Here is a 12,446-nt window from a genome sequence, read left to right as displayed (position 1 = left end):
GGACCATGTTAAAGATTTTGCCACCCGCCCCTGAAGAAAGCTTGGTCTCAGGGACCCTAATCTGGTCCTGCTGATCCCCTCGGGGCAGTAATCTTAGCTTGGGCATCTTAATTCATTGCAAATTGACTGAGTACCTTCTCTATGCCAAGCAGTGATTGGTACTGGGGACAACGTCATCTTGACCTTCAGGAGCTCACAGACTGCGTTCAGTCACCTTGGCAGATTCTGTTTTGCATCAAGTGAAGTGCCTTTCCAGTCAGCCCAGACGTGGGCCTGAACCCTGGGCCCGTGTTGATTTCGAGGAGGTTCACACTGAGCTGCCGCCTACAACATTTATCCTCCCGCCAGCCACATTCTTCACTGCTCCTTGTTTTTGTCTCTGGGCCCAGGCTGCCTGAATCATTTCCCTTTGACCTGCCTCCTGGTGACCACTACCCCATTAGCCCTCTGAAGGCCTGCACTCTTCCTGTCTTTGGCCCCCACCTGGCCTGAGGCCGGCACGGTACATACGATCATCCATATCACTTTCCACTTCCCACACCAACATGATGGTCAAAGGCCAATTGCACAGAGTCCTTGGCAGCTGTTTTTATCCTGACAAGTCAAGGAGTTCTTTATAACGGTTTATTAAACCATTAAGAAAATCCCCTGTGCACATAGGTGGCTTGGCAGGAAGAACGCTGTTGGTGCTTTCTGAAGCTTGCCAGCTCCCGGGAGGAAGGATGCCAAGGTTGGTGGGAGGTGGCAAAGCGGGAGAAGGAAAGACTTTGAGGGGTACTGCCAATTGCTTGTTTATAGATTTAAAAAGACCAGCCCCATAATTAGCCCCTCCCTTTCCAAGCTCTTCACTCCAACCCAGGTGTCACCCAGGTGGGGCACCCTTTCCCTCCAGATCAGTTCTGGAGACATCCAGGGACAGAGGTTGATAAAACCACCCATCAGGCCACTTTTCCTCTCTGTATCCTGATAAGGGCCCAGAAGGATTTTCTTCCTTCTGTTCCCTCCATCACCCGTCCTCTCTAAGGCCCCTCGCCCCAGGTTTAATACTGTACCTGCTGAGAGTATTTGTAGAAAATGCTTTGTTGGGAGCTATCTTCTGGAAGAGTTGCCTGGATCTAAAGGAGAATAGACAACGTTAGATTTCTGGTACAGTGAGGGCATAAGAACCTCCCACCTGGATCTGAGACAGAGGCTTCATGGCCAACAATCGGATAAAACCTGTTTGGGGAATGCGAGGATGGAGTTTGTAGACGGAAGATGGATGGGTCCAGCCTGGCCTTCGAGGCCTGGTCTTCTCCCCTCATCCGTGTCCTTTTGAGCCATCACCCGCCCATTATAGTGTCTCTGTTTTCATTGGTCAGTGGTGAGGCAAGAAGGAAGGAGACAGAAGCTCTTGGGGATGGGATGTGACTACTGAAGCTCGAACAAAGCTTACTGCACACCTACCTTCAGTGGTCTGAGGTTGAGATTGTTGCCCAGGTCCCTGGAAAATGAGGGGGACAGTGTGACAAGGATGACCAGCTCACTATTCCAAGGAGGCTTATGCTTACCTATGGCGGGCACCCCCGTGGCATTTGACATTTAGGCCAAGAACACGAGTGGAGAGCCCAGAGCACAGGAGGATGTGAAGTGGGTGGCCATGGCAGGCAGCAGACCAATGAGCATCATGACCTGGCATCCAGTCTTTGGGGTGGACATTACCTGGTCTTCAAACCATTTAGTAAATGGCTCCTTTCACAACCAGGTTACATGTATAGTAACCCCCATTGCCAGGATGGTAAATAAGCTTTGTCTTATGTTCCAACTCTGGTAGCACAGTGACTGGCATGCTGGACTGAGAAGGCCTCGTCTGTGCTCAGCTGTAAAGACCTACATGATTATAGTGATGTTTGCCTTGGGTCCATGAAGGAACCAGGCGCCCAGCAGGATGTATGCCTGCTGATCCCAGTCCTGACTGCCAACTTAGCAGTGGAGACCCTCCACCATCAGACTCTTGCATTCAAGCCCATCTTCCACTGTCTCCCTGATGGAGCCCATGTTCTGGCCACATTTCAGACAATTGTCATGCGTGCCAGGTACCACCTTCCTGGTTTATGGGCAACATCACTTACTCTTCAGCAAGCCCTGTGTTCACTCACTTCCCTGCTTCTGCTCATGCTTTTTTCCTCTGCCTGCACTGCCTTCCCCTTTGAAGCATTAAGTTACATTTTCCATCAAGGACTGGCTCATGCGCCATTTCCCCCATTTAGCCTTCCTCAGTTGCTCTTGTCAGGGGCAGATCCCTCAACTCTGTCCTCCCACGTGACCCTGCATTTCCACTGAGCAATGGCACCATCTTGTTTGTGGTCTACCTCTTGCCTCACAGACTCTCTCGGCCCCCTTTGGGGTGAGCTTCTCGAGAGCTGGGCCTGTGCTGGGTCCCCCACTGTCACAATGAATTGCCACATAGAATGATGCAATGTGTTTTTATAAAATGAAGTAGAATAAAACATTTAGAATCCCAGTACTTCTGTACCTGTCACTGTCGGACATCTTCAGGAAAATTCGGAGCGAGAACTCAACTGCTTCTCTGCCTGCAGAGACGACCACCACGTAGGTCCCAGGGCTCAGGCTGAAGCACTCTGTAAGGTTACGTGGGGTTTGAGAAACTATGCCCTTCTCAGCCATTCTGAATTTGGAAAAAAAGGTGGGCGGCAACCTCTCTCGGAAATGCTGGAACTAGAGGAGACAGGATAGTGGTGAGAAAACCCCTGTGTGCACGGGCCCCAGGCCCCAGGCAAAACCACCTCGCCCAGCACCCTCTCCATTCACCAAAACAGCAATACAGGCCCCAGAAAGGGAGACAGCGCTTACCTGAAGTCTCACAGTGCAACAGAGTTCAGACTCTTAATGACTAGAGATGCTAACACTACAATGAACGCGGAGAAATATGACACGTGGTCTCCCCTCATTAACTCTTACAGCATCCTGGGCTTCTGGGTTTATCTCTCTGCTTATACAGAAAGATGGCTTCCATGAAAATGAGTGAGGCTGTTTCAGAAATGCATTACTTTTGGAGCCCCTAAAATCCCTTGTCTCCTGAACCTTTGGCAAAGCACCTTTAGGACCACTGCAGATCTATGGGGTTGGAGTCCTTTCTCCTCTTCCATTTCCTCTTTCCAGCAGAGCCCTAAAATGCCTTCTCATTGGAGAGTAATAGGTCCTGATCATTTTCCTTCTGTTTCAATATTTTCTTAGCGATAAACAATAAATATAATGCACTTCCTATTACCGGATGTCATATACATATTACATAATAAAAACCCCTTACTAAATAAATTTTCTCCAATACAGTCGAGATGGGGATCCCATTTCGAATGGTTATGCAGCATGAAATGATTGCTCATGAGTTCTACCTTGGGGGGAAATGGGGAGATGGGGAGGGGTTCTTTTTGAGGGGCAGGCACAGCGCTGGGCTGCAAGATGAGGCCACTGTCTCTGGTATGTAGCAGGGGGGTGGGCAGAACCTCAGAAGTGATTCTGCTGACATTAACAGCTGCCCCAGGGGGTTTGGAACCTCACTTGCTAGGGCCTTTCTGGCCAAAGCAGTGATGAGGTGGGTTCTTTTCCAGAGAGTCAGCACTGCTCTGCGGCTCTGGGGGTGTGTGTGTGTGCATGCATGTGCACATGGGGAGGCAGTGTGTACAGAAGTGTGTGGGCTTCAAGCCTCCTACAATCACAAGACCTGATCCTGTGTCCCCAGGGATGGGGCTTGTGCCTTTTTCGGGATCAAGTCCTTACCCCATTCTCCAGCTCTGGGAACTAGAGCCCTGACTTGTTCCTTGCACCTTTGAAGCCCTTCTAGAAGCTCACATTCCACAACTAGGGTGCTGATCCGAAACCCAGCTTTGATGCTGGGCCACCACTGTGAAAGGCAGGCCGCCTTACCACCTGCTTTCTGCCTGGGCTTCTGAGTATCCCCTGTTGGAGAGCCCTGTCCTAGCTTCTCTCCCTGTCAGGGCACCTCTGGAAGGCTTGGAGGAGCTGCTCTGCACCTGCCAGCAGGTTGTGGTCACTGCCCATTGGCTGTGGCTACATCCTACTCCCTCCCTTCCATCCTCAGCCCCCAGGCACACGCACCTCCCCGTGGCAACAACAGCACCACAAAGCTCGCGTCCATTTAAGGAGTTTGAGTGCCTGTGAAGTTAGGCTTCCCAAACTCCATCTTTCCTTCTCCATTCTGACTCATATTTTAGGTCCCCTTTCACCAGTGTCAGGCCAGAATGTTTATTCAGGAGGGGTGGCGATGTGGTCGTAAGAGGAGCTGGAGGGTGTGCCTTGAAGCTGCATTTGCATCACATGCATCCCGGTCATGGTGCATTTGGGGGCTGATGGAAACTATGGGAAACTAAAGATCCCCGCCAAGGTACCCGATGAGCCCTGCCTTTCATCTTACAAGGAACTGTCAGCATCAGTCTTATCATTCGGGGCCAAATGCTTGAGGATGGTTTCATGGTGGCAGCCCCTCTAGAACATCAAACCAGAGAACAGCCTGAGGAATGCAACCTTTAGACCAGGACAGCTAAAATATTTCCCGCATCACTGGCCTGTTGGGAGGTTCTAGGTGCGTATCTATTACAGGACTTAGCAAGACTGAATTGGCAGCCGGTGAACACCGGGAGACACGTCCAGGCCATGGGTGTTGGAAGAGGCGTGAACGCCACCGACAGACGGGGCAGAGGCGTAAGAAGCCAGGGAGGGTGGCGGTGGCCATACCTGGGAGTCCACCTGTGGGGAAGAGGAAGAAAGGCAGGGTCAGGAACCCAAACCAAAACACACAAGCGAGCAGGTCTGAGCAGCCTGGCTCAGGGCCCTGCATTCCTTTTCCTTGCACGTTCAGCCCGTTCCCTGGAACACCCTGGGTTAATGGGGATCATCACTCATTCCCTGCATGGAGCTGTGACAAGGAAACCCCACCCGCTGTAAGGAGGTCGAGGCGGGAAGAAGGTGGCTGGGGAGACTCTTCCTTTGCCAGCTCAGCCAGCTGTGGTTACTCTTCATAGCAATGGTGAGAAAACTGGAAGGAAAAGGGACACGCTGATGGGGACTGGAGGTAAGGCAGACCTGGATCGAATGTAAATTCCCCAACATCGGCGCTCCAATGAGAAGGAAACTTTCATTCCCTCAGATCTCTGTAACACACGATGGGAATTTGTTCTAGGCCCCCCTGTGTTGGCAGGGAATGCTTGTGGGCGTCCGAATGGGGAAATACCCATCTTCCTGTCTGTCCACGTGAAGGAAGGAAGGAAACGCTGAAGATGCAGTCCCATTTTAAAGTCACTTCATGGTTTGCAAAGTGTTTCCCATGTAGAGTGCTGGGCTGTCCAGCGATCCTGAGCGGATGCTGAGCTCCTTATTTTACAGGTGTGGACACTGAGCTCAGCAGTCTGAGTGGCAGAGGGGAGAACAGGGCAAACTGCGTTGCTTTCTTGGTAACTGAGACCCACCGCCTCCAGGTACCGTCTTCCACAGTTAGTGGGGGTTTCAGTTCTATTCTATCATTGATCCTGGGCCACACTCTGTGTACAGACAACCTGATTTGCCAAGGCAGGCTTCTCTGGAGATCAGGGGGGAGCTGGAGGGAGGTGGAAAGACCCAGCCTGGGGAGGAGCTTTGGGGTGAGGATGAAATAGCTTGTCCACCCTTCCCCTTTTTCTCTGTCCTGCCTTCTCCCTGTCTATTTGTATACCATCCGTGTTTAGTTGGATGCAACGCAGAGCAGTGCTCCCATAGCAGTTGGAGAGTCACAGGCTGATGCCAAGGGTGAAGCCCTGCACATAGCTGTCATCTGGGCAGCACTGTACCCACAAACCCCATCAAAATCCTAGAGACTTCAAAGAGCCTAGTTGCTGGCACCAACATAGCCTGCTTCCCAGCAGAACTGTGAAAGGAACCCATGTGCTTCTTCAGTTGTCAAGGTCTGGACTGTTCTTTGGTGTTTAACTCAATCAGGATCCTGCAAGATCCAAGGGGATTTTCAGGGAGCCTGAGGGGATCATGGGTCTGCATGCTCCCTCAGCAAAGTGGGCAGCTGATAAAAAAGGCATCTCTGGCTGAAAAGTTGACAAATGGGCTAGGCAACATTTAAAAAATAGATATGATTACAGTCTTGCCAGGGCCCCTGAACTGTAAGACTTGGGATAAGTCAGTTAGCACGAGGCTGCTATGGTGCCAGCTCTGGGCACTAGAATCACAGATGACAATTCAAACAGCTCTCCCAGTTTTTCTGCCCTGGGGCAGCCCTCATACCCTCGCTGGAGTTCTGTCTCTCATCAGGACAGGGAAGAGGTGGCTGAGATGTTTTTAGCAGTCCTGTCTGGTGTCCTGCACTGTTCAGGCTCATTGGGTAGACCAGATGCCTCAGTTCCTTCCCAGCCCTTCCCAACTCCTTTCCTTCTGTCCTTCTCAAAGGTGACAGTCAGGGGACTCCGAGGATGAGAGTCCTCTTAGAAGGCACCTGAGCTAGCTGGGATTCTTGGCAGAAAGCAAGGGAAACCAATCCAGGGTGGGGTGAGCAGAAAGCCATTTATGGGAAGGGTAAATCACAGAGTCAGTGGGAAGTCTAGAGACTGCAGCTTGGAAGGTGGGCAGGATCGAGAAGAGATCCACCACCACAGGATCTGCCTGCATTGCTGCTGCTGGGCCCGAAGACTGGCTGCAAAGAACCTCTCAATTGGTCCTACCTCCTTCAGTTACTTCCTCAAGATTCAAAGCCCAGAATAACCAAGAGTATGGTGGGGAGGGGAAGAGAATATCTAATTGGACAGGCCTGGGTCACACATCTACCCCTCTGCATGTAAGGGCTGGGAAGAGGAAATATCTGGTCTCTTTGCAGTGGGAGACCAAGCCCTGCCTTCCACCAAGGTCCCCCCACTTCCCTCCACCACCATGTGGAAAGGGTGCTCAGTTGCCTGGTGGTGATGAAAATGACCACTGTCCACTACTGCATCCTTAGCAGATGTTCTCTGACAGTCTCAGCAGGATTGAGGCATCTCAAAAGTATGGTGCTAAACCCCAACAATTTCTTTTCCATTGATTCTATGCAACTAGAAAGCGGAAATGTGTTCAGAGAGAGCAGAACCCAAAGAGTTCTCCTCCTTCTAGGCCAGAATCATCGTTTGTCTTTGAGCTGTGAGCATCACCAGAAAGGCAAGTGCCTAAGTCCTGCTGAGAACCCTGGTCCTGGGACCACAAGTTCCAGCATCAAGCACCCCACCGTCATAACCTAGCTGCTCCTTGGTAGGTCATTCTTGCTCTCTGGCCTTTGGTTTCCACATCTATAAAAGTTGGGGTACTAGGGTGTTCGAGACAATGAATCTGAACATGTATGGAACTCTGAAGTTCTCTATCAGTGAGGCCTTCTTGTTAGAGTGCATCACAGCCAGTGCACGGGACTGTTTCAGGAACAGAGGACCAGGAGCCTTGCCTGTCCCTGAGTGGGCTAAGGCCCCAGTTGTGAATGTTGCCTTAGTCTCAGTGAACATTCCTGAGATCATTCCTAGAGATGCAATAATCAGAGTCTTAGCCACACAGGGGATAGGTGTGTTTGACTGAAGGCTTGGGGGACTTCTGGTGCCCAGTCCCAGCTCCGACTATGTCACTTCACCTTGCTGGGCCTCGGAGACTTCACCTCTAATTTGAGGAACAGGGACCCCAGCACTTGATGGTTGCATGATCTTAATTACGCATCTCCGTGCAGAGAGGCTGTGGGGTGTATGATTTGAGAACACTTCACTTTATCTTTGGGATGCATTAAGTTGTTTGGGAAAGGAGGAGGGAGCAGAAGTCTCAGATTTTCTTTTGCAGCTCCTTTCTTTCACATGGTTTTTAAAAGCCAAATTCCCTGATCACTTACTCATGGCTGGGGTATGTGTAGGCATGTGGAGGGGGTGAGGAGATGGCCCCTTAGGAGCTGAAGATCTGGCTGGGAGTGCCATCAGAGTGGAGGGGAGGCTAGGTGGAGAGGAAGACCTCCCCTTGGATGAGTGGCTAAGCAGATGCGTGTAAGCCACCCACGGAGCTTTGACCAGACTTTGGTCTAAGCATAAGAGAAAAACATACCTCCTGGCTGTATATCCAGGGTTGTTTTTTCCCCTTAAACTCCTCCTAGAGTTTAACCAATGATTCTCAAATAGTCCTGTGCATAGCAGCCCCTCCTCCACCCCGGAGCTCATTATGATGCAGATTTCCAGGCTCTATCCATGGAGAGTGGGACTCAGAAAACTTGGGGCGGTCCCAGGAGTCTGCACTGTTGCAACAGCTGGTCCTGACCAGACTACTTTTTGAGTAACGAGCACTGGAGCCTGCGGCGTGCCAGGACATGCTGGCAAGTGACAAAGGCAGGAGGTATGTCCCGCTGTAAAACTGGTCAAGGCTAATCGCCTCTCTGTCTCAGGTTTTCCTTCAGACCAGATGAACTCTATAGCCCTTTGGGTTTTATCTGAGTCTGCGATTGAGTGAAATCTCCCAGCATAGCTGGCTGCTCTCTCCACCCAAGTTGTACAGAATATCCCCAAAGGGCAAGCCCTGAAGCAAGCTGCCTTACCTTGAACACCTCGAAGTTTAGTGGAAACATTCTGTCTTTTGCCTTTAAATTTTGTGGCATGATGTTGAAGGACATGACGACATTGCTGCTTTCCATGCTGTCTGGCACAGAGAAGAGGTACTGCACATCCCTCTGGAATTCTGTATGAAAAAGAGCAGTAAGTGGACCCCAGCCTGGCTCCTGGGATTCCAGGTTGGGACCAGCACCGCTTCAGAGAGCCATGCATGCCCAGTTCAATGGGTGGTGGCTGAAAGTCTGGATTTGGACACCTAAAGCCTGGGTCCTGGTCCCCACTATTGCAGCACAAACATCTTTATTTTGTGAGCCTCAGTCTCCTCTTCTTAGAAACAAGGAGGGGAAGTATAGTTCCTACTTCATGAAAATGTTTCTTAAACTGTAAAGTTGAGGGCTATTTTTATATTTTATAATAACAAGTAGAATTCCAGAGTCCTCAGGTATGCAAGAGCTTATGTGTTGACAACAACCACGGAGCCATGAAATGATGTCAATCCCCAAGCACCAACGGAGACAGAGGAAAAGAGGCAGAGAGATGGCAATTCATAGAACTCTACTGCCCAAGAGTCCTCACCAAAGCCAGAGCAAGACAGAATTAATGGAAAACCATTAGATTCAAGTGCATGAAAGATAATGTATAAAAAATAAATGAAGGTAAGTCAAAATAGAGATGAATTAGTAGACATCAGAAAGTTTGGATCACAGCTGGGAAGCTCTGAATGGGGGATGGGGAAACGTAGAGGACCATCACGGACATCAGTTTTTTGTGAGGATGAAGCAAGATGATGCTCTCAAGTGCACTCAGCAGCACCTAGCAGGTGCCTGCTGGCTGGCTCCCTTCCCTCTCTCCTGTAAGGAAGTACTAAAAATGGTGCCGATGCAGAACTGGTTAGTTCATTGACATGCATTATATCTAGGGAAAAGGGCTCTGGCCCCACAGTCAGACAGGTGCAGCTCAGGGAAGGTGAATCAGCGAATTTGCTGCCCAAGAGTGACTTGGCGGTTTCTTTGTCTGCCCGTGGCCTCCTGGTCTAGGTTCTCTGCCCAGCAGAGTGAAGAGCCTGGAGGTTGAAAACAGGGACACCCTGGGGTATGAGGTCTTCAAGCAAACCATTCTCGAAAGGCAGGTGCCAAGGAGAGGAAATGCACATGTCGAGGTGCAAACAAACACACACAGAGTAACACACACACACACACACACACACACACCTTATTTGCATAGCTTTTCCTACCAAGAATGTGTAACATACACAGGTTCATCTTCAGAGGGCGCTATTTCACTCATCCACTCACACATGGGGAGTGGGAGGTCCAGAGAGAATATGTAACTCTTTTAAAGATTCATCTCCGGGGAGCCCAAAGACAGATTTTGGGGCATCTACTGCTGGGATCTCAGTACGGTGCTGTAGGATGCACCACCCACACTGGGCAGGAATATGCCCCTTTAAGTCTGGATGGTGCTTTGTGGTTTCAGGGGGCAGATAGGGGTTACAGGGGAGACTGAGACAGAGGGACCAGCTTTATCCCCAGAGTCACAAAGCCAATACATGGCAAAGACAATGGTTTAACACAGGTCCTGACTTTTGTCCAGTGCTCTTTCCACAGCTCCCTGCAATGTCCTGAATAATTACTGAAGAGTGATGAGCCTGTTCCACTCCTGGGGGGTGGAGGTAATTTAGCAGAAGGACAGTGAGAAAGCATGAAAGGGCAGGGGAGGCACACTGGAGATTCTCCTGCCCACCCCACCAGCAATCATGTCCTCCAGAGAAGGATAGCTGTCCCTCTGGGCTGCCAAATTCCTCTTCTTTCAACTTCAGGTTGATGGTTCAGAATTGAGGGCCATCGAGAGGTGAAGCCAGAATTGGGCAAGGCCTGGCAGCTTCCATCCTGGCAGAATTGTTACCAAAGGGATAACTACCTGCAGTGTTTCCTGGAATCACGTGGTTCTTAAACATCATTTGGGACCATCTTTCATGGGGCATGTTTCCATGGTCCAGGCTGATTGGAACTTGGTTACATATAAATAGGCAGGAGAAGTTTTCTTGGAAATCTCGACATGACATCCTGTTATAAACAGAGACGATCGCTTACTGACCACTGGTTTTGTTGCTGGGGTGGAGGTTCCCATCACTTCACAACACCTTTGCCTGTCAACTATAGTAACCATTAATTTACCACGGTCCTCCCCAAGACCAGAGCCCCATTCTGGTTCATTTGTGGTTGGAAGGACAAGGACAGCGTCAGATTCTGGGTTCTGCAGGTCCCTCTCATGGCCAGCAAGAGGACTGCCAATCTCTTTCTGCTACGGGTCCTACACACTGCTAAGAAAGTCACTTTTCCCTAGGGTCCTTTGCCAAAGAATTATTGAGGTCTTATCAGAACACAATGGATTCAACACCTAACATCCCAGCTGGTACTGTGGTGAAAGTTGAGATTCTAGAAATGTTTTTTCTTCTAATTTACATTTATCCCTCTGATTCTTAATGACTTAAACCCAGTCTCCTTTTCGCACATGCCAGATTTCATTCAAATATATCACTGAACAAGCCAGACAACCCCTCAGAGAAATGTTCATCTTATCCTTTGAGATCTGAGCACAGGGCTGAGAATGCGTTTTTCAACATCTAGTCCTGCATAGCTGCTGGGCGATGACATCGATACCTCACCCAGAACTCCAGAGTCAGGGCTGGGAGATTAACTCCAAGTTGCTCTCTTGTAATTCATGCCAGGAGAGACTGTGGGATGAACGGACTGTGGGATGACTGGGGGATTTTTTTTGCCGGGGTCCCAACAAGGTGGCATGGAAGATACAGGCATGATAATCATGCATCCTGGTTTCCAGAAAACGGTAATTTTCAAAGCTTTGGTGCCAATATTCCCTTCTACCATTAACATTTCCTGCAAGCTCTAGTATTTCAGAGCTGAAATACCTTTCATGAAAAGAGAGAACCCAAACACAATTTCATGTTCAAAGCTTTAGTGTCTTGGCGGAGAAAACAGACTCCTTCTACAGAGGCCCCTGCAAAGTGAATTTTCTCAAAAAAGTTTTGGAAAGAGGGTGGGGATTGAGACTTTGGGCAACAGTTAAAGATTTGAAATATAATTTTAAAAGAAGAGTAAGTACCAAAACTCGCCATCGTCCTTATGCTCATACAGCTGGCTTTTCTGTTGGTGGTGGATTTCCTGCCACTCCGGAGACCTGGGTGTGGAGAGACAGACCACAGGATAAGATCTCCTAGGACAGATCGTCTCAATCGCATGTGGCCCCACGGGGTCCTTTGCACAGGCTTCCAATAGTTTCCGGGTGCAGGTGGAGAGTGGCATTCTACCTAGTGATTCTCTACGTCCATGGCTTCCAAGCTGCCCCCAGCCCGATCCTCTTTCCTGAGCTTTAGATGGACACATGCTATGGTCCATTCCTTGTCTCCACCAGAGCCCCACTGTGACCTTGTAGTCAACCTATCCCAAACTGTACTCATCCTCTGCCTCCTCCTATTGCCCAAGCACATGAAGGGTCACCCTCTTGCTCCCCCTACATTGAAGCCATCACCAAATATTAATGATTTACTGATTCTACCTTCTAACCCCCTGTCAAAGCCATCCACGGATTTCCATCCTTACTGCTTGTTTCCAAGTTCAAGAACCTTCATCTCCCTGTTGAACTTCTCACCTGAACTCAGTCCTGCCCTCCTTTGCTATCCATTCTCCACACCTCCTATCAAACCAATCTTTCTAAAACAGAAATCTGATTACGGCATTTCCCTGCTCAAAACAAAAACATCAGCACTTCCCTTTCTCTCTCAGGATGAAGTTCAAACTTCTGAAACACATCTTGGTCTCTGCCTAC

The 12,446-nt window shown here is 49.7% G+C and overlaps 1 protein-coding gene across 1 annotated transcript in view; it reads right to left on the bottom strand.

Moving 5' to 3' along the window:
* CAPN13 (calpain 13) overlaps window positions 1–12,446 on the bottom strand; it is a 131,678-nt gene that overhangs the window by 16,092 nt on the left and 103,140 nt on the right. The window contains exons 11-17 of the mRNA XM_072937958.1: window positions 11,724–11,798; window positions 10,518–10,663; window positions 8,585–8,724; window positions 4,756–4,767; window positions 2,516–2,718; window positions 1,447–1,483; window positions 1,053–1,115 (exon numbers count right to left, since the gene is read on the bottom strand). Coding sequence (XP_072794059.1) covers window positions 1,053–1,115; window positions 1,447–1,483; window positions 2,516–2,718; window positions 4,756–4,767; window positions 8,585–8,724; window positions 10,518–10,663; window positions 11,724–11,798 — 676 coding nt within the window. The remainder of the gene's footprint in view (window positions 1–1,052; window positions 1,116–1,446; window positions 1,484–2,515; window positions 2,719–4,755; window positions 4,768–8,584; window positions 8,725–10,517; window positions 10,664–11,723; window positions 11,799–12,446) is intronic.

Source organism: Vicugna pacos, chromosome 15, assembly GCF_048564905.1.
Source record: "Vicugna pacos chromosome 15, VicPac4, whole genome shotgun sequence".
Classification (NCBI taxonomy): domain Eukaryota; kingdom Metazoa; phylum Chordata; class Mammalia; order Artiodactyla; family Camelidae; genus Vicugna; species Vicugna pacos.
Note: the sequence above shows the minus strand (reverse complement) of the source record. Positions and strands in the feature narration are given on the sequence as shown.